At 53.3% G+C, this 19565-nt stretch overlaps 3 protein-coding genes across 8 annotated transcripts in view; 2 read left to right on the top strand and 1 right to left on the bottom strand.

The window, feature by feature from the left end:
• The first annotated feature begins 56 nt into the window (after window positions 1-56).
• On the top strand, window positions 57-3360 carry LSM7 (LSM7 homolog, U6 small nuclear RNA and mRNA degradation associated). Its single transcript, XM_083422061.1, has 4 exons — window positions 57-194; window positions 1182-1272; window positions 1539-1610; window positions 2578-3360. Exons 1-4 carry the CDS (start codon window positions 171-173, stop codon window positions 2718-2720), a joined length of 330 nt encoding a protein of 109 aa, XP_083278187.1. The 5' UTR covers window positions 57-170; the 3' UTR covers window positions 2721-3360.
• A 389-nt stretch (window positions 3361-3749) lies between these two features.
• On the top strand, window positions 3750-9465 carry LOC310668706 (kelch-like protein 23). The gene is made up of 3 exons (XM_083422053.1): window positions 3750-5077; window positions 6094-6508; window positions 8806-9465. The coding sequence occupies exons 1-3, from the start codon at window positions 4165-4167 to the stop codon at window positions 9116-9118; spliced, it is 1641 nt and encodes a 546-aa protein (XP_083278179.1). The 5' UTR covers window positions 3750-4164; the 3' UTR covers window positions 9119-9465.
• A 1105-nt stretch (window positions 9466-10570) lies between these two features.
• Window positions 10571-19565, bottom strand: part of ADAMTSL5 (ADAMTS like 5) — a 35022-nt gene continuing 26027 nt past the window's right edge. For all 6 annotated transcript variants that reach the window (XM_083422045.1, XM_083422046.1, XM_083422049.1 and 3 more), the window contains 8 exons: window positions 19265-19373; window positions 17790-17917; window positions 17088-17211; window positions 13862-13945; window positions 13129-13292; window positions 12786-13029; window positions 11807-11878; window positions 10571-11538 (listed from right to left, as the gene is read on the bottom strand). In XM_083422045.1, the coding sequence (XP_083278171.1) occupies window positions 11240-11538; window positions 11807-11878; window positions 12786-13029; window positions 13129-13292; window positions 13862-13945; window positions 17088-17211; window positions 17790-17917; window positions 19265-19373 (1224 nt within the window). In that variant the 3' untranslated portion in view covers window positions 10571-11239. The remainder of the gene's footprint in view (window positions 11539-11806; window positions 11879-12785; window positions 13030-13128; window positions 13293-13861; window positions 13946-17087; window positions 17212-17789; window positions 17918-19264; window positions 19374-19565) is intronic.

Below are 19565 nucleotides of genomic sequence, written 5' to 3'. Positions count from 1 at the left end.
CTCTCGCTCTTAGGGCGACAAAGGAGTGGAGTCGGGAGCCCGAGGCCTAGAGTGGCAAGACAGCGCCGGCAGGAAGAGGCGGGGCTCGCGGCTTGGTTTCTTGCCGCTACCATTGGAGGAGCGGTGAGGCGGGGCCTGTTTGAAAGCGGGCGGAAGTGGCGCGAAGCGGGATGCCTGTGGAGAGCAAGATGGCGGTGAGTAGAGTGGAGGGGATGGGGGGGGAGAGGGAATGTATGCAGATTTATGCAGGCGGCGCAACGCCCAGGTGGGCGAATGAGGCGCTGACGTCATGCAGGCGAGGCCCGCCATCATCCAGCGGGCCGGATAGGCTGCGCCTGGAGCGGGAGGCTCCATCGCGGCTCATCTCGTGCGGGGGAAGAGCAGGTGTCGCAGGCCGAGGCCCGGGGGCTGGAGATCCCGCGTCGCTCGCCTCTCGGGCCCTTGGAAGAGCCGCTGCCGGCCAGCGAGGACGCAAGCGGAATAGAGCCGCAGAGTTGGGGGGCCCCCAGGGGTCATCCAGCAGAACCGCCGACGAGGCAGGAATCGCAGCAGCGGAAGAAACGCTGAGAGACGCCCAGATCCAGACTCTCCTTGAGAACCTCCCAGGAAGTCCTGCCAAAGCCTCTGGAGCAGCAGCAGACCGGCCTTTCCGATGTGGCCAGTGGCTCTCCAGTCTGAACACCCTGGACTCCTCCTGTGTTCAGAGCAGCCGGGCAAAGCCGGCAGGGTTGTTTTAAGGTCAGGAGGAGACACAGTGCGGAGGCGTCTCTTGCCTGGGCCTCCTCCCTTTCGTGCACCCACTTGATGGGAGTTTCCTAAGGCAGGCAGGATGAGAAGTGGCCCAGTGCAGGAAGGCTTTTGGCCCTGGCACAATGTGGCAAGGAGGACGGGGAGGAAATCGGAAAGTGTTGGCTTCGGCTCTGGCCCCACTCACTGGCTGGTCAGTCCTGATGAACACCCGCTTCCTCTGTCCCAGCTAGCTCAGTACTGTTGACTGGCAGCTGCCCTCCAGCATTTTAAGCAGGGAGCATTCACAGCCTGACCCGGCGATGCCATGGGGAGGAGGTGAAACCTGAGCCCTCAGTGGGCTAAAATGATGACTGTTTGATTCCCCCAATTTACTTTAAAACAAGCTGGAAACTGAGTTCACCTGAGCTCCCATTTCTCCCACCTTGATTTAGGACAAAGAGAAGAAGAAGAAAGAAAGTATATTGGATCTGTCTAAGTACATTGATAAAACCATCCGTGTGAAGTTCCAGGGTGGCCGGGAAGGTAAGCAGAGTCTCCATAGCACCTCTGCTATTGGGGACCCGACACTGTGCCTGTCACCGCCTCTTCATGATTCAGGTCTGAGGACAGATCTGTTCTCCTTTGCGACCAGATTACATCGGTGGTGTGCTTCGTCCCTGGCATAATCCTGCTTGCTAGGGAATCACCACTGTAATATGCAGAATGTAACTGTAACATCACAGCTTTCTGCGTTCAGCCTTGGCGTGGTTCCCGACGGCTCCTGACTGTTTTTCCTTGTTTTCCCACAGCTAGCGGTGTCTTGAAAGGATTTGACCCCCTTCTAAACCTGGTGCTGGATGGGACCATTGAGTATATGAGAGGTGCGTTTAAGACCCCATGACCCCCCTGTCAGGAGTTCAGCCTACACCCGACTGGCATGTTCCCTCCCTCCTGGTTGATCATTCGAGAGCTTCATAAGCTTTCTTCAGCCCAAACATCACAGCGACCGATGCCAACAGACATTGGCACACTTATGGATCCGCAGAGTTATCGCAGCATATGCGGGACAGACCTTAGCAATTCAGCATGTTGGCTAATCTAATTTATTTACATATAAACACACACGGAGCATTGCAACATGGCTCCCTCTTTCTCTAGCATCAGACAGCAAAGAGAAAAGAACAAAGGACAATAGTCCCACTTCACGGAACACAGTAACACAAGCATCCTGTCTTCATCACTTCCCACTCTGTGGAGTCAAAACACACTGTCATGTGATAGACAACAATCCCATGACTGCAATCATGGAGCAGGAATTCTAACACCCCCCACAGCAAGCAGGTGACGGGAAAGGAGCAGACTCTTCTCCATGAATTTTCCCCATCCTCTGCAGGATCAGGCCATGGTCCTGCTCCCCCTTTTCTGTAGTGGCCAACTAGATGCCCCAGCAGACAGAGAAGAACAAAGGCTCCCAACTAACTGGGCTGGTTCTGTGTATCACCCATGGCTAACAATCATCAAGGTTGTCCAGTCACAGGTTGTTCTGTTCTCCACCTGCTCCTACTCAGAGTAGACCCACTGAGATTCAAGGGCACAGCTCTCTTGGGCCCAGTAATTTCTGTAGTTCTGAGTGGGATACAGCCTAGCGCTGCTGCCACAGCTGATCCCAGGGGGCCCTTGTCTTGCTGAGGGATGTTGAGCCTCAGCTCCTGTCTCTGGCTGCCACCTGGCTCCCAGGTCTGAGTTCCAGACGCTGACTTTGGTGCAGAAAAGCACCCCCAGGGCTTGAGAGCAGGATAGCTGGCAGGACCCAGTGTTGCAGCTCTTTCTGGGCTTTTTCCCTTCCAGATCCAGATGACCAATACAAGCTCACAGAGGACACCCGTCAGCTGGGACTGGTGGTCTGCCGAGGGACCTCGGTGGTCCTCATCTGTCCCCAGGATGGGATGGAAGCCATTCCCAACCCCTTCATTCAGCAGCAAGACGGCTAAACCACTCTGGGCTCTTTCTGCAGCTAAACTCTTGAGAGGACTCGGAGGGCCAGCCCCCGCTGACAAGAATGGACTTTCCTGCAAGGGGAACATATTTTTGTATGCTATGTTTATACTGGCAAAGGACCTTGTTAACTTATGTAAGGTGGTTGTTACTGCGTTTTAGTTATTCCCCCCCCCCCCCCATTTTGACACTGTGTCTCACAAGGAAGAAGGCGCTATGTCAGGAGATGCCCTGAAAACTATTTCAGAAAATAACCTTGTTTTGCTGTGAACTTTTGACTCCAGTCTAGAGCCACTGAAATAGCGTGCTGTGTTTATGTAAAATATTACACAGGAAGATGAGGTTTTTTGTTGTTGTTCCTTTTACCTCTTTGGCAAAGGCCACAGCTGTTCCTACATTGGCTTGCTGTTCTGTTCTCAGAGCTTTGGAGGGGACTGCCCATTTCCCCTTTGCGTTAATGGTGTCTGCCTTCCTTTCTCCAGGATGGTTGTCTGCCCAGGAGGGGTCAAGCGCTTTGCCAAATGTCAAGAACTGTAATGACACCTGTGTCCAACTCCTCTTAATTTCCAGGCGGTGACTCTTTCCTTTTTAGGAGAATTCCTGAAAATCCATGAATAAAAAGCTATCCAAAACTGACCTAGAATTTGTTAGACTCTTCTGCTTTGAAATGTGATGTCAAAACTCGGAACGACAAAGCAAGTTTATTTGGGAGAGGATGGGAGCCATCTTTAACCTATCACCAATCTCTTTGAATTGAGTGTAGATGCCTGACGTGCAGCCACAATGAAAATGTAGCAACTACTTCATTCTCTGCTCAAGCAGCACTTCCCTTTACTTGGCTTCTTTAGTTGCAGACGTCAGTAGCACAGCAAGGAGACCTACGAGGAGTGAGTGTGCACCCCAGGAATGAAGACGTCCGAAGAGTCTGCTGGATCAGGCCCATCTAGCCCAGCCTCCTGTCTTTGCAGTGGTCAAGCTTCCCTAAGAACCCAGGAATCCAGACAAGGCAGCAATGCTTCTGAATACGGGTTTCCCACCTGGTTGGCCACTATGAGAAGAGGAGGCTGGGATAGATGGATCTGATCCAGCAGCCAGGCTTTTCCAATGCTGCTGTGGAACATCCCGTTTCAGAGGATCCCTAGGTTCTTTGGGCACCTGGGACATGGCCTGGCAGCCACACTCTTCTGACATTCTTGTGGAACCCCCAGGGGCAGAGGCAGTCTCTCTTGGTCCCAGCAGGGAAAGAGGGACGTTGGGCTGGGCCTGATCCAGCAGCTCTTCTTACATCCTGACGACGCCTCACTAGCTGCCTGGGCAGCTGAGGGAGCCAGAAGGGAGGGATCTATTTTTAGGGGCTGAGTTGCTGCTATATCCGTCTTGGCTGCCTGGCCAAAGCCCTCCTGCGCAGCCCAAAGTGTGGCCTGCTTGCACCCAGTGAACATGGCTGGCCTGGAGGGGGCGTCTTCTGGGGCCCAGTCAGGAGGCCGCGTGGTCCTGGAGGTGGGCGACAGGCAGTTCCCTGTCAAGCGCTGGGCCTTGGCCCGCTACAGTCGCTACTTCGAGGCCATGTTCTTTGGGGACACACAAGAGCGCACAGCCCCTCGGATCCGGATCCAGGGCCTGGACCCCACTGCCTTCCAGGCCCTGCTGGCCTTCGCACAGACGGGCAGCCTCCTCCTTGACCGCAACAATGTCACAGAGCTGCTGGAGGCAGCTGACTTCCTGCAGCTGGACTGCGCCAAGCGGCTCTGTGAGGCATTTCTGGAGAGGGAGCTGCACGTCTCCAACTGCCTTGGTTTCCTGGCCTACGCGCAATGCTTCTCCTGCGCCCACCTGCAGGCGGCTGCACTCTCTGTGGTGCTCTCACACTGGGCCGAAGTGGCTTCCGGCGAGGAGTTCATGGAGGCCCCTGCAGAGACGCTGCGGGTGCTGCTGCGGAGCGACGATCTCTTTGTGAGCCGCGAGGAGGCAGCCTTTGAGGCGCTGCTGCAGTGGGCGACTGCCGACCCTGCTGGGCAGGAAGCAGTCTTCCTGGAGCTGGCGGGCCTCATCCGCGGACCCTTCCTGAGCCTGCCCTTCCTGGAGCGGCTGGTGCGGCGATGCAAGAGCCCCCCAGGGCAGGACACCTCGGGACGGCTGCTGCAAAAGCTGGATGCTTGCCTGCCTGCCAGCTGGAGACCGGCAGGCCTCTCACCTTGTGTGGGGCGCAGCCATGAGGTCCTCTTTGTCCTGGCTGGCAAACACGACCAAGAGCAGCAGGAGCTTTTCCAATTCCAACCGAAGACGGAGGTGTGGCAGACCCGGGCGCCCCTCCGGCGCAAGAACCTCACCCAGTATGCTGTGGCTGCCATCGGTAACTCTTCTGGCTTCTGAGCTTGCACAGAGTGTGAGCCAGCCTGCAGGTGGCTGGCATTTTCCCCATGCCATTGAGAGTCTGCTCTCTGCTTTGGTGCCCTCTGGGTTGGTGTGGGCGGGCAGAGGGTTTCACCTTGAAGTTTGCGTCTAGTGGAATGCTAGGTGGGAAAGAGTGCCAGCTGTGGCTGCCTGGTGCCAGGAGGTTTGGCTGCACCCTGCACATGCTCAGAGGTTCCCTTTTCTTTAGAATTGCTTCCTGCTTTGCAAGAAGCCTGGGGGGAAAGCTTCTACAAAGTGTACTGCTGTGCCATGGCCTTGCCTGATGTGGGTGGTGCTGCGGTCTAAACCACTCACCCTCTTGGGCTTGCCAATCAGAAGGTCAGCAGTTTGAATCCCTGTGATGGGGTCCTGTTGCTCCATCCCAGCTCCTGCCAACCTAGCAGTCCAAAAGCATGCTGGTGCAAGTAGATACAGTAAATGGGTACCACTGTGGCAGGAAGGTAAATGACATTTCTGTGTGCTCTGGTTTCTGTGACAGTGTCCCGTTGCACCAGAAACAGTTTAGACCCAGAAATAATAATAACGATAATGATGATGCTCCTGTAACTGGGTTACCCCAGCCACTCTGGGTGGCTTCCAACAAAATGCTAAAACACAGAAGTCTCCAAACTCCCTGTCTTGGGCTGCCTTCCAATAGATGTTTATTTCCTGGCCATGTCTCCCTCAGCCTCAATTCGCCCTGTCTCATACCTCTTGGGGGCATCAGGGAACCCCAATGGAAATGGGGGCAGAAATAGCCATTGTCCCCCAGTTCTATGTAAGCAGTTGGTTGTCCCCACCTCATCCTTGTTGCTTTTGCTTCACACCGAAACAAATGCAGGATGTGAAATATCACCCCTTGGAGACGAACTGCTTTGCTTTCATCAGGAGGCAATGTGCAGTGGAAGCGAAGCCTCTCTGTGTGGTGGGTCCGTGGTGGAAGGGGAAACGGCATCTCTTGCGCTCTCTCCACAGGCAACTTCCTCTTTGTGACGGGCGGCTGCTTCCGCGAGGAGTTCTCCTGGTGCAGCGTGGGCTGGGTGCTGATCTACAACAGCTGGGACGACAACTGGCTGGATGGCCCGGCCATGAAGACGGCACGCCACAGCCACTGTGCTGTGGGGGTGGGCTTCCACCTCTACGTGATGGGTGGCAGCACTGAGGAGGGGGCTGTCACGCCTGAGGTGGAGCGCCTGGCGCCCACGGACTCTTCCTGGGAGAGCACCAGCCCCCTGGCCCACCCCGTGGAGAGGGCCGGGGCGGTTAGTGTGGGGACTCGTGTCTACGTCGTCTGTGGCCTGGATGAGAATGGAGATGTCTGCCATGCTGTCCAGCGGCTGGACGTGGAAACGGACATCTGGGATGTGGTCTCCTTCTCGCCTCTCCCTAGGTGAGGCGGCTCTGGAGGTTGGGATGTCAGAGGTGGGGGGCACATCCTGCTCCTTCTGGAGTAGTGTGTCCATCTTGGGTCCCGTCCCCCCCGCACTCAGCTCCCACCTGTGGCTCCTAGAAGCTTCTCCTAGGCTTCTCCTGCATGTGAAGACAGGCTTTGGTGGGCAGAGCGGACATGACCAAGAGAGGATCCAACGGACAAGCAGGCAATTTCTGCACATGCTGTAGAGCAAGGGTGTCAAACTCAAATTCATTGGGGGCCGCATCAGCAGTTTGGTCACCCTCAAAGGGCCGGTTGTATCTGTAGGACTTACAGTACAGGAGAGAAGGGTTCAGGCAGCCGTTGGATCTGTCACATCACAGGATGGCATGCTCAATATAAAAACAAGTGGAGGTTTCCTGAATGCATGTAAAGTGGAGGTTTCCTGTGTAGAACGGCCGGCGCCACTAGAGGGCAGACGTTCTCTGGCTTGTAGGCTGCCGCGCATGCGCTGAAGAGGCGGCTTTCTTGTGTCAAAAAAAAAAGTGAGAATAAAAGGTGAAGGCTGGTGGCCGGCGGCGGCTACACGGGCCACATGACGAGGTCTGGCGGGCCGGATATGGCCCGCGGGCTTTGTGTTTGACACCTGTGCTGTAGAGAGAAGTGAGGGGCCGGTGGAGCTCGTCCTCCTAGGAAGGAAGCCCATTGGGAAGGAAAACTCTGGTCCTCATCCTCCACTGTGTTGTTAATGGGACAGGAGATCTGGAAAATAATTCACATCTGGCAACCAATACGCCGTTTTGTTTTCAGATAGTAAATGGGGTAAAGGTAAAGAGACCCCTGGCCAATAGGTCCAGTCGTGACCGACTCTGGGGTTGCTGCGCTCATCTTGCTTTACTGACCAAGGGAGCCGGCATACAGCTTCCGGGTCATGTGGCCAGCATGACTAAGCCGCTTCTGGCGAACTAGAGCAGCGCACGGAAACGCCGTTTACCTTCCCACCGGAGCAGTACCTATTTATCTACTTGCACTTGGACGTGCTTTCAAGCTGCTAGGTTGGCAGGAGCAGGGACCAAGCAACGACCTTCTGATCAGCAAGTCCTAGGCTCTGTGGTATAACCCACAGCACCACCCGTGTCCCTAGTAAATGGGGTAGACAAGTCCAAAATGCCCAGGACACAAATTTTCATGGCCCCCTCGCAGCTGTGGTTGCTCATGTTTAAACTTATCTATCCACGTACTCGTATCTGAAACCAAAGAGGCCCATTGGATGTCACGTTTGAAAAATATTGGCTTTACAGTGGTACCTCAGGTTACATACGCTTCAGGTTACATACACTTCAAGTTACAGACTCCGCTAACCCCGAAATATTACCTCGGGTTAAGAACTTTGCTTCAGGTTGAGAACAGAAATCGTGCAGCGGCGGCGCAGTGGCAGCAGGGAGGTCCCATTAGCTAAAGTGGTGCTTCAGGTTAAAAACAGTTTCAGGCTAAGAACGGACCTCCGGAATGAATTAAGTTCTTAACCCGAGGTTCCACTGTACTGTATTTTCAGCTCTCTGAATGCAATACGTGGAATATCTTCATAACCCTCCACAAATCCAGAGCAGAGCCCCTAAGGTGGTTGGATGGCACCTGGTATGCCTCCTTCTGGCAATTTGAAAATTCAAAAGAAAAATCTTAACTTTAATAATCGAAAAAGAAAATGTTAAGATAACCAAAATAATTTAACAGAAAATAATCAAACTCTGCAGTTGTTGTCCTCTCGCTGATGCCTTCCTCACCTGCCTCTGCCCCAGAGACCTGCAATGGGCACCTGCGCTTTGGGGCTTTCACCCTGATTGTGACAGCCTCCCCCTCTTGACCCTGGGCCAAGACGGCCTCTTCTGAGCCAGGATGCGCCTTCAGAACTTGGAGGCACCTGCTGTCCATCTGCAGATTTGCCAATCATCCCTCACACTGTCCTTTCCCCCATTTCTCCATCAAATTTGGCTCTTCCTCCCCATTCCCAAAGGGAGCCCAGTCTCCTTCTAAATGCAGCAGTAAACTCGCGACTGCCTAGGCTGAGGGATGTCCAGAGCTGCTTTGCACCTGGGACACCTCCAGGCAGGCAAGCCCAAAACATTTGGGCACCTGAGGCATCTCCCCAAATGGCACACACCCCACTCCCCACCAGAGGCAGGGGAAGATTTGCGTCAGGAACAGGAGGAGGAGAAGGAAGATCTGCCTTGGGATCAGCTGCCCCCTGGCGGTCACCTCCCCATGCCTCCTGAGGTGTAGGCACCTGCCTGACGCTCTCCTCTCTCCATCCCCAGGTATGACCTCTGCGTTGTGGCTCTGAATGGGGCCATCTACACCGTGGGAGGGGGTGCCTTCCGCTTTGATGTGGACTCGGGAGAGTGGACAGCGGTGGAGGAGGAGTGCCTGGCGCGACGGTTCTTCACAGGGTGCAGCGCAGCCAATGGCAGGATCTATCTCCTGGCGCAGAGACAGGGCAACGCTGCACTCCCCAACATGGTTCTCTTGGACCCTTACCTGGAGATGTGCCAGGAGGTGGACAGCAAGCTCCCCTGCCCGCTGCCCATCCACGGGACAGCCTCCATGCGGAGATTTGACATTTGCGCATGACGCGGTATGCCAACAACCTCCAAGGTTGGGAGACGGAGAGCGGGAAAAGTCGGCTGCCCTGTTCTTTTTCTCTCCTTCATTTTGGAACGAAAGAGACCGTTTGGGTATCCAGCCATCTGTGGTGAAGCCCCACAGAAGGAGTGGAGTGCAGATAGCCTGCTCCTGCAGAGGGGGCTCGGTGGGGCTGGGCCTCCCCTCTTTGTATGGCGGAGGCAGAGCTGCACACCACCTACTGGCCAGCGCTCGTGTTCTTGGCAAAGCTGCCTCTCTGCTCCCTCTCTGAGCTGATTTCAAATGACAGGGAGAGAAACTTGAACATAATAAGAATAAATGCAAGTTGCCAACCAGCACATTGATGGGATCAATCAGCGAGTTTGGGAGAAATGAGTGAAACGAAGTCAGGATGCTGGAGACGTGTGAGATGGCAGTGATACTGATGTGGCCATCGGGTTTCAGTCCTGATCCAGATTGTGGTGTGTCAGGGCCAAGGTAGGGGTGGGGGCTGCATGGGGGTCATTTTGCAGCAAATCCCTCCAATTTCTGTTTCCTTGCCTGAAAGCACAGCTGGAGGGGGGGGAGGAATCTGGGCAGGTGGCCCACGTGGAAGGGAATGTGGTGGAGATGGGAGTCTTCAAAACTGCCCCCATTGTGGGGGTCCCTATGCTCCTCCTACCTGTGAAGATATCCTATTTATTAGTTGCATTTACTGCTCTCCCTCACCTGGACTAGGCTACAGAGCGTTTGCAAGTTCTCCTCCCGCTTCGCAATGCACCTCCCCTCCCCAGGGACCCCCAGGGACTTCTTTTCCAACCCCCTGCAATGCAGGAATTACAGCAATGGAATCCCTAACAGATGGCCATCCAACCTCTGCTTAACAACCTCCAGAGGAGGAGAGTCTACCTTCTTCTGAGGGCAACAGAGCAGTCAAACAAACCTAAATTTGGCATTGGACTCCTTCCTGCAAAATACTAACCCCACCATAATTGCTGCACCACAATTGTCCAGGAGAGGGAGCCATAGGCTGCCTGTAGCCTGGATAAATGGAGGATGAGGCAGGATGGTTTGGGGAGTGTGGGGTGAGCTGCCTCCCCCTGAGGCCAGGGACACATTAGCACCTTAAAAAGCACCAAGGTCCTTTCCACACACCCTCTTCTCCCCACTGCTGCCTTGTAAGTCGCCCCTTGCTGTCCATATCTGCAATCACTGCCCATCACTCCTGCTCACAAGTTGGCCTCTGTGCATGTGTAAAGGCTGTGTCAAATGCTTGCTTTTGGATTGGGACCTGTGAGACCTAAGTTCAAATCCTCCTACCTCGCCCATAGAAAGCTCCCTGGGTGGCCTTGGAGGCCAGGCGCTGCCTCTCAGCCGATATCCCAGTCTGGTTTTGCCATGTGACCATGTTACGCTCCCAGGAGATATAAACACAATCAATGAATGAATCAATGCAGCATGTCAGACCGTAGAATACCTTTACTGGTTTCGAGGAGCAGAAATGAAGACTGAGCTTACGAGGCCAGAGGGACTCTGCATATGCCCCAGAGTCCTCTTGCAGGCAGCGTCCTCTGAGATCTTGGGCAGAGTCAGCCATGGTGGCGCTGTGGCTTAATGTGTCCGGGAGATGGGTGGAAGTGCAAGTCAGGCCACCAATGCCCAGGCGATCTTGGCCTCCTGATTTTGGCAAGGGGAAGGAGAGCATAGCCAGTAGCTGCATCTGTCGTGAATTCTCTTTGAGAGCAGATGAGCGGCTGCCGCTGCTTCCTAATGCAGGGAGTTCCACAGCTTAACACAACCCCCTCTGTGAGAAGAAGACCTTTCTTTTGTCCCCCTGAATCTTCCAATGTTTTCCGCGCAGAGTTGAAACCTGAGCGTGGCAGGGAAGGGGATCCTAGGAGCAACTGTTAGGGAGATGCAGAATCCCACCCCCTGGGACTGAATGAAGGCAAAAGCGCTCGAGCCCAGAGGAAGAGTCTCCCTTCCCTCGAATTCGCCCTCGTTCGCAGACGGCAGCCGCGAAAGATCCGTGGGGCGCAGCCGGAGGTCCGCAGAGGGTCCGGACTCCCGGCCGTTTTCGGGGCGCTCCGGTGGCAGGACGGTGGACGCGCAGAGACGGGGACCCCCACCTTAGGAGCAGCGCTTGGGGACGTCCCTGAGCTGCAGGTCCTCGCGGGGCGACCAGGGCCGGGCGTAGCCGCCCCGCGGCAGCAGCAGCCGGTTGAGGGTGTGCTCGTAGTTGACGTGGCGCCGGGCCATCAGGACGTACTCGCGCTGCTCGGCCAGCAGCGGGCAGTCGCAGGCGTCGGGCACCCAGACGAACTCGCGGCGCACGACCGGGAAGCGGTTGCGGTAGGTGTGCAGCACCTGCACGTCGTAGCGCGTCTCCTGCCCCACGCGGCGCTTGGAGAGGATTCGGGCGCGGAAGACTGCGCGGCGGGGGAGAAAGGAGGTCAGGAGGGGGCTCTCCTGCAGCGGCCCCCCAGGGGAAGAGCTCCTCACCCAGCTGCCCTCTCCGCCCCTAACAGCATCCCGAGAACTCAGGAGCTTCGGGGACAACAGGAAAGGGGGTGGGGGCACCTTGGCATGGGACCCTCTACGCTCCTCCCCACCTTGGCCCTGGAGGGAGGAGGGAGACTGCGGCAGTTTGGACTAGATGACCCTTGAGGTTCCCTTCCATGCGGAGGGGCCACGTACCAAAGTCGCTGTTGCAGTAGTGGTGGATGCGCTGGGATTTCCCCCTGGGAGAGTCGCACGCCCCGCACAGCCCTGCAGGATGAGAAGAAAGCATTGGGGGGGGGGGGGCTTCTATGTCATGAGCAGTCCTTCCTGCACTTCAACCCTGCCCTCTTTCCCCTTACAAGTGTGGGGCGGCGTCTGGGGCTCTGGTAAAAGCCCTGCGAAGTAGGTCCGGCCGAGAGTTGGTGGCTGGTGGGATTTGGAGAGTTGCATGGGGGCTGGAAACCCAGTTCCTGGCGAGAGGCATGCACACAATCAAGCCCCCCCCCCCCAAGAATCCTGGGAACTGTAGTTTGCACAGCGCTGAGCTACAGTTCCCCGTACCTGGGGTTCTAGTCAGGGGCTTTTGCTGGGTTGGGGGGAGAAGAGGTGGCTCCGCCTTGGAGGAATCTTCCTGCGACATCAAAGGCTGCCAGAAACCAGCCTGGGCTTTGTGGGTTCTGTGGCAAAATGTTGCACGAATGAACTCACAAGCTGGGGAGCTGCCTGCGCATGCCGAGAGCCAGGAATCCCACCTCAAATTATGGGGTGGGAGCAGCCCAAGGCTCCCAGGGTGCCTGGAAGGTGCGAGCGGCTGAAAGCAGCAGAATCTGTGGAGAAATTTATTCATTTCATGGCACTTCTGCCGCCTCTTCCTCCAAGCAGCTCCAGGAGGCCCTGACCCCCCTTCTCATTTAAATCCCACACCAGCCCTGTGAGGTAGGCAAGACAGAGAGAGGCAGGGACTGGTCACCTAGGGCGCTTGGGTAGCTCAGTCATTCCCCCATCGCTGGGGGTTGGGCTAGATGACCCTTGGGGTCTCTTCCAACCCTACAGTTCTATGATTCTATGAAAACAGGACATTGGAGCTGGAGGAGGGGGAAAGCAAGGGGACGGCAGACATGGGATCAGGGTCTGCATGGGTGGGTACCTTGGAACAAATGCTACCAAATGCTACCTGAGCTCCCTGGGGGCACTTTGGCTGGCAAGGGCATTCCCTCCCGCTGAGGCGTCTTCCTGGCGATGTCGTTTTGGGAGGGCGGGGCTGGCAGGATGGCTGGGTGCTCCCTTGGTGAGCCATCCCCGACTTCCCTGGTCTGGGGCTGGCGAAGGGGGCTGGCGTCACTCTGGATGGGATGGAAGTGCTCTTTCGGGAGCCAGAACTGGAACTCAATGCCTGCGTTGGGCTCCTGGAAAAGGACCTGAGGCAAGAAACAGGCATTGGGTGCATGGGCGAGACCCAGTTAATATCCTTTGCACCCCGGTGGAAAACCCCCAAACAATTCCCTGGCCCATCTCACCATGACCAGCAAGTCCTCCTGGGTGGGTCCGGCTGCCTCAAGGCTCTCATGGGCGTCCGCTGTGCGAGTGTAGCGGACTTGGGTGCCTGCGGCCTCGTACGTCCCTGGCCAGTCAATGGCCCAGTCACCGTTGATGACGTAGCGCTGGTTTGCAGTCATCAGAGCTGGGGAGGGGAAGGAAGGACGTTTGGGGGAAGCTTTCGGGGGAGTTTTTGGCTGGCCCCCTCCTCCCCAGCCAACCACCCCAGAACCCCCAAGGGAGCCTCTGGATGCCTCCAGTTTCAGAGGAGGCGTGGGGAGCTACCACAGGCAGGGCCTGCTTCGGGGTGGCCCCTCAGGGCAATGCCACTGTCCTTGGAGCTCAAGAGGGGTGTTTGTGCAGAAAGTAGCCGAACTCTCTTGGAAGGTGGTGGGCTCTCCTTCCTTGGAGGATTTTAAAGAGAAGTTGGGTGTCCATCTGTCAGGGATGCTTTTGCTGCAATTCCTGCATCGCAGGGGGTTGGGCTAGATGACCCTTGGGGGCCCCTTGCAATGCTTCTAGGATTCATGAGAGGTTTTTAAATGGAAGATGGGTGGCCACCTGCCAGGGTTCCTGAATGTGTGTCCATTTTGTAAAAGTGCAGTTTCAAAATAGGCAGTTGGTAGGATGCAATTCTTGGGGCCCCCACCACCACAAGGGGTCAGCAACAGGCATGGGGGTGGGAATAGGAACCTGCCCAGCAGCCCCTCCTACCGAGGTAATTGCGGCTTCTGTCTGTCACCTTGATGTGTCTGGCGCCTGCCGGGATCTGAGTGACATTCTGGTAGCCAAAGTAACCTGTGAAGCAATCAGAGGAGAGCGGGTCAAGTGCAGGGGGGCGGGGGAGAGACCACTGGGGAGGGAGGGGGGGCTGCCAGGGGGAGACAGCCAGGGGGTGAAGGGGAACTGCATGTTTTTTGGGGGGGAGGCTCAGAGTGTGACGTGCAGCGCTGGACAGAGGGCTTCCTCAGACATACTACTTGAAATGTCAGGAGTTGGATGGACACCTGTCAGAGATGCTCTAGCTGAGATTGCTGCCCTGCAGGGGGTTGGGCTGGATGACCCCCCCAGGGACCCTTCCAATTCTGCTATTCTGTGATCTCATGCTTTTCAGTGAATTCCTGTTGGATCAAAATCTATGTAGGAGGAGAATTCCCTGGCTGCCAAGATCCAAGTTTGGGGCAAGTTCTCTTTGGTGAGGGGACCCAAGCATAGATTTAAAATCACAAACTACACAGTAAAGTAAAGCATGGAAATGTGGACTGTGATTCCTTCAAATTATGCCCTTCTCAGTGAGTTCCCAAGTTCCCTTTGCTGAGTTAAAAGTTGATTTACTTACTAACTCTCCAAAGGTTAGATTCATGAAAGTGGCACAGGCAGTAAAAAGTGGTGAAAGTTGCTAAATTGTTACATGGAAAGAAATAAAAGGGAATTTAGAAATTTGGGAAAGAATGAATTTATCGCTAAGGGGGAGAATTTCAGTGGTTAAAATGAATGTATTGCCAAGAATGTTGTTTCTATTTCAATCAATCCCAGTGATAAGCAGTGCTGGATGCTTCAAAGAATGGCAAAAATATATTTCTAGATACATCTGGCAAGGGAAGAAAGCAAGAATAAAATATAAATTGTTATCTGATATGAGAGAGAGAGAGGAGGTTTCACCCTGCCAGATTTGAGATTGTACTATGAGGCATCTTGCATCTGCTGGACCTGGGAATGGATGATATTGAAAAATGGAGAAGTGTTAGATCTAGAAGGACATGATAATAGATTTGGATGGCATGCATACAGTATTTATGGTATGATAAAGTGAAAGGACATAAAGGCTTTCAGAATCATATAATAAGAAAATCAAATTTTAAATCATAGAATCATAGAGTTGGAAGAGACCACAAGGGCCATCGAGTCCAACCCCCTGCCAAGCAGGAAACACCATCAGAGCACTCCTGGCATATGGTTGTCAAGTATGGGGTTGTCAGGTATGGGGAGCTTCAGTCCTGGCACAATTAGTATGCAGGTAGGATGAAAAATCTGTCCTAGTGACTTTCAAGATGGCCACCAACGTGTGAGGCAGGGCAAGGCAGCTGCTCTCACCATTTTATAGTTTTGAGAGCATGTTAGTATAAGTAACCATAGTTACCACAGGTCGACTTCCTACGTGCGTCCCGCATTCTCCGTGAGACGCACACTCACCAGTGGGATGAAACGGGGGCTGTAGGGCTTCACGCCCCCCCCCCAGAGGGTTCAGGAGGGTTGCTTGAACCTGTAAGGATCAGCTGTGGCATCAAAGGGGGTTCCTAAGCCCAGATCAGGAGGAAGGAGACCTCGGATGCTAACAACAGCGATCCTTCCCCCAGGTGAGAAAGCCCGATTCCGGAATGACCAGGCGGGGGAATCTCCACTGAATAACGATGAGCTCAAATACCTGGTTATTGAGACCTTGGAGCATTTAAGGTTAATCTGAAACCAAAGTTAATCCGAAGAATCGAGCTCTTAAACTAAAGAAATAACACTCCATAAAGCTAACCGGAGAACTATTATTTTACGGAACAGTTGAGCTAATTTAAGACAAGCTGAAGAGGAGGTCAATCCCGAAGTAGTTTGGGGGCTGTACCAAAACGAAAACAGGGTAGGAACAATCTAGCATTCTATTTGTGGTCAGCATGTGCATAGACTCAAAGATTTTTATGGCAAGAATCAAGAGAGAGTGGAGAACAGTATATGCCCCAGAACTTAGAATATTACCAAGCCTTCTCTCTATATTCCCTTAAAATGATGTATTGGTGGTACTTAACCCCAGTAAAATTAGCAAAAATGTATAGAACAAGTACTGTACCAATATATGCTGGAAATGTAAAGAAAAAGAGGTTACCTTTTATCATATGCGGTGGAATTGTAATCAAGAAATTCTGGGAAATGATATATAATGAAATGAAAAAAATGTTTAAAATAACCTTTCCTAAAAAAACAGAAGCTTTTCTGCTAGGAATTTATAGGTACCGAGATCCCAAAAGATCAGAGGAAACTGTTTGTGTATGCTACAATGGCCACTTGGTTTTTGCTAGCCCAGAGATGGAAAGAAGAGACAACCCCAACCAAAGAAGAATGGCAAATCAAGTTAATGGATTATGCTGGAATGGCAAAATTAACTGGGAAGCTCAGGAACCAAGAAGACAAGAAATTTTAAAAGAATGGGAAATGTTTATAATGTATTGCAAACAGATTAAAACATTAGCAGGATTCTAAATACACTTATAATGTAATAGAAAGTACAGATAACTTAGGAAGATGAAAAATTGGAAAAGTATTGCTATGCAGTTGAAAGTAGAATTAAGATGGATGGATGGAATGGGGGAAGTCAGGAGATTCAAAGTAATCTCGATATGTGGAATTTGTATGATCTTTTGATGTAAGTTTATTCTTTTTCTTTTTTTCTTATTCTATTTCTCTATTTTGGAAACATATATATATATAGTAAGTTCCTACACTGTTGGCAGGGGAACTCAAGAGTGACTTGTGAGAGCTGGAGCAACCAGCTGAAACCTCTTTGAACTTTGAGCTTCTCAGCAGGATGGAGACCCGAGGGGAGTGGAAGTGGTCCTAGCTAAGTGTGGCAGGCCAGTGGACTCTGTGGTATTACCCCCTTCATGTGTTGATTAGACTTAAGCCTGTTGGTTATAGGAGGCTGGTTACCTCATCATTTTGTCTGCACTTTCCTAGCTGCAAAAAAGGACACCTCTTTTCTTTGTTGTTGCTCTGGGGAAACCACTTCCGTTCTGCTGACTTCAATCCCTGACAAAGTGGCATGTGCGTTTGCCCAAAGCGGGGAAGGTGCTGGGGAGGGGAGGAGGAGGAGGAGGTGCTTGGGGTGAGGAGGAAGAGCATGAAAAGCCAAAAGCCAAAGCATTCACCCACGGAGAACGTCAGGGCATTGAATCACCAGAGCTGGGAAAGGCTGCCCGGAAGACATGGTGCACCAGGACGCACGACTCGTTCCTGCCTCCGCAGACCCCGCAGGCGTCCGCCTGAGACTCTGAGCCCAGCAGCCCATCGCAGCCGGCTCTCTGGAAGGGAGACCAAGAGGGGGGAGCATCAGGCACCAGATTGGGGGCGGGGGATTTGATAAATCTGTGCATCTCCAGCAGAAGTCTAGCACAGAGTGGCTGGGGAAATTCAGCCAGATGGGCGGGGTATAAATAATAAATAAATAAAATTATTATTATTTTTTATTATTATTATTATTATTATTATTATTATTATTATTATTATTATTATTACTATTCAGGAAGCAATCAGAGCATAAAATGACCCTGGACGCTGGATACCCCAAAGGGATCGCCCCCCAGCTAGCATCCCTGTGCACCCCTTATGTGCCCACCTGACTGTCCTGTTACTGGTACCACATAAGACCCATTTCCCACATTAGGGTGGCAGCACCTACACTTTGGAACTCCCTGACTATTGATATCAGGCAGGTGCCTTCCCTGGACGCTTTTGGGATCCTGCTGAGAAACATTCCTGTTTAGACAAGTCTACCTGCACGTTTGGAAAGTTGAAGTGAGTTTTAATCTGCTTTCAGTCTATTCTTGTTTTAGCTTTTGGGGTTCGCCTCAGGCCCTGACCCAAATCTGATGGGACTTACCAAACAACGGCCGCTGATGCAGAGGTCCCGAGAGTCTGGGCTGCAGCGGGTCCCATCCAGGACCCTCCCAAAGGTGTAGTAGAAATTGTGCCCTACAGCCAGGCAGTTCAGGTCGCAGAGGTTGGGGGCTGGCAAAAAGGGAAGAGGAGGAAGGGGGTCAGCCGGGACACAGAGATCCAGCTCCAAGGGTCTTCTGGCGGTTCCCTCACTGTGAGAAGTGAAGTTGCAGAGAACCAGGCAGAGGGCCTTCTTGGTGGTGGCACCCACCCTGTGGAACGCCCTCCCATCTGATGTCAAGGAGATACCATATTTTTCGCTCTATAGGACACACTTTTTCCCCTCCAAAAATGAAGGGGAAAAGTGTGTGCATCCTATGGAGCGAATGCAGACTTTTGCTGAAGCCTGGAAAACGAGAGGGGTCGGTGCGCACCGACCCCTTTCGCTCTCCAGGCTTCAGGAAGCTATCCACAAGCCTGGCAGGAACTCCCTCTGGGCTCCGCAGGCTTGCGGATAGCTGCCTGCAGCCCGAAGCCCGGGGAGCGGACAGCTGCCTACAGCCCAAAGCTGTTCTAGCTTCGGGATGACTGCGGAAAGCCTCCGCAGGGCGGCAGGGTGAAGGCACCCCAGCGCCCTGTGGAGGCCTGAAAGGCTGTCCCCGAAGCTGCGCTCCAAAGGCTTCAGGGATCTTTGAGGTTGGCGGTGGGGGAAAGCAGCGCTTCCCCCACCGCCAGCCCCACAAGCTTGGGGGCAGCGGCAAGGCTGCGCACAGCCTTTGTGCTGTTCCCCGACCTGCTCTTGAACGCACCTTGTTTTTGAGAGGGAGAACAAGAATTCTCCCCCCCCCCCCGTTCTCCCCCTCCTATGGTCCGGTGCATCCTATAGAGCGAAAAATACAGTAACCTATTACATGACTTTCCAAAGACATCTGAAGGCAGACCTGTATCGGAAAGTTTTTCATGTGTTGTGTTTTACTGTGGTTTTATAATTTGTTGGGAGCCACCCAGTAATAGTAATAGTAATAGTTGTTGTTGTTGTTAATGAGTACTATCAGGGGAAAACACCCACTTGCCCCCAATTCACACTCACCAGAGCAAAAAAATGAACTGGAATGCAGCTAATTTGCACTTCTATGAATTTTTCAATGCCATTTCTCGACAATCCTCCCCAAACCCAAAATGCATATTTTGTAGGAGGGGAAATGTGAATTAAAATGAATATATTCATGAAAATACCATGTAGAAATACATTGTATAATAGGGTGAATTGCTTGATTGGGTATATATATCTCTTACGAGAAATTTGCACTAAAATCCTGCCAAATTTTTGTGAGGATAGATAGATGTGTGAGTGTTGTGAGATTATGAAATGGAAATGGGAAGATTTGTTCCCCTCCTCCTTAAAGGACAGCACAAGAGGGGGAAACCCCAAAACCTCCCCTTGGGCTTTGGACTGAGATCTCCCCAGGCTGAGCTCACCTCCATGGAAGGGGACCCATTGGTAAGGTGTCTGGCTGCCCAGGACAGGCTTGCCGTCATAGAGGGAGCACTGGACAGCCCGGAAGGGGACGGATCCAGGAAGGCACTCCTGCAAGAGAGGAGGAAAGCCACAGTGTGAAAGGACAATGAGATGCAAGGAAACGGAGATCCAGCCTGAACTCTCTGGCCACTGCCAGAATTGGGGCCCTGACGTCACCCATGGGGGGCGGGGCTTGCACAAGAGGGCTGGAAAGATCTGGCTTTCAATAATAACTTTCACTTCACCACCCACTGTAGATCC

Source organism: Podarcis tiliguerta, assembly GCF_965153285.1.
Source record: "Podarcis tiliguerta genome assembly, chromosome: 18".
Taxonomy (NCBI): domain Eukaryota; kingdom Metazoa; phylum Chordata; class Lepidosauria; order Squamata; family Lacertidae; genus Podarcis; species Podarcis tiliguerta.
The sequence above is the reverse complement of the archived record's forward strand: the minus strand, read 5'-3'. Positions and strand labels throughout refer to the sequence as shown.

Bases quoted from the DNA above. Each gene is read 5' to 3' on its own strand.
- LOC310668706 (XM_083422053.1), top strand. From the start codon at position 4,165: ATGGCTGGCCTGGAGGGGGCGTCTTCTGGGGCCCAGTCAGGAGGCCGC. The intron at 5,078-6,093 runs GTAACTCTTCTG...CTCTCTCCACAG, and splicing joins GTATGCTGTGGCTGCCATCG to GCAACTTCCTCTTTGTGACG. The intron at 6,509-8,805 runs GTGAGGCGGCTC...CTCCATCCCCAG, and splicing joins TCCTTCTCGCCTCTCCCTAG to GTATGACCTCTGCGTTGTGG.
- LSM7 (XM_083422061.1), top strand. From the start codon at position 171: ATGCCTGTGGAGAGCAAGATGGCG. The intron at 195-1,181 runs GTGAGTAGAGTG...ACCTTGATTTAG, and splicing joins CTGTGGAGAGCAAGATGGCG to GACAAAGAGAAGAAGAAGAA. The intron at 1,273-1,538 runs GTAAGCAGAGTC...GTTTTCCCACAG, and splicing joins GTTCCAGGGTGGCCGGGAAG to CTAGCGGTGTCTTGAAAGGA.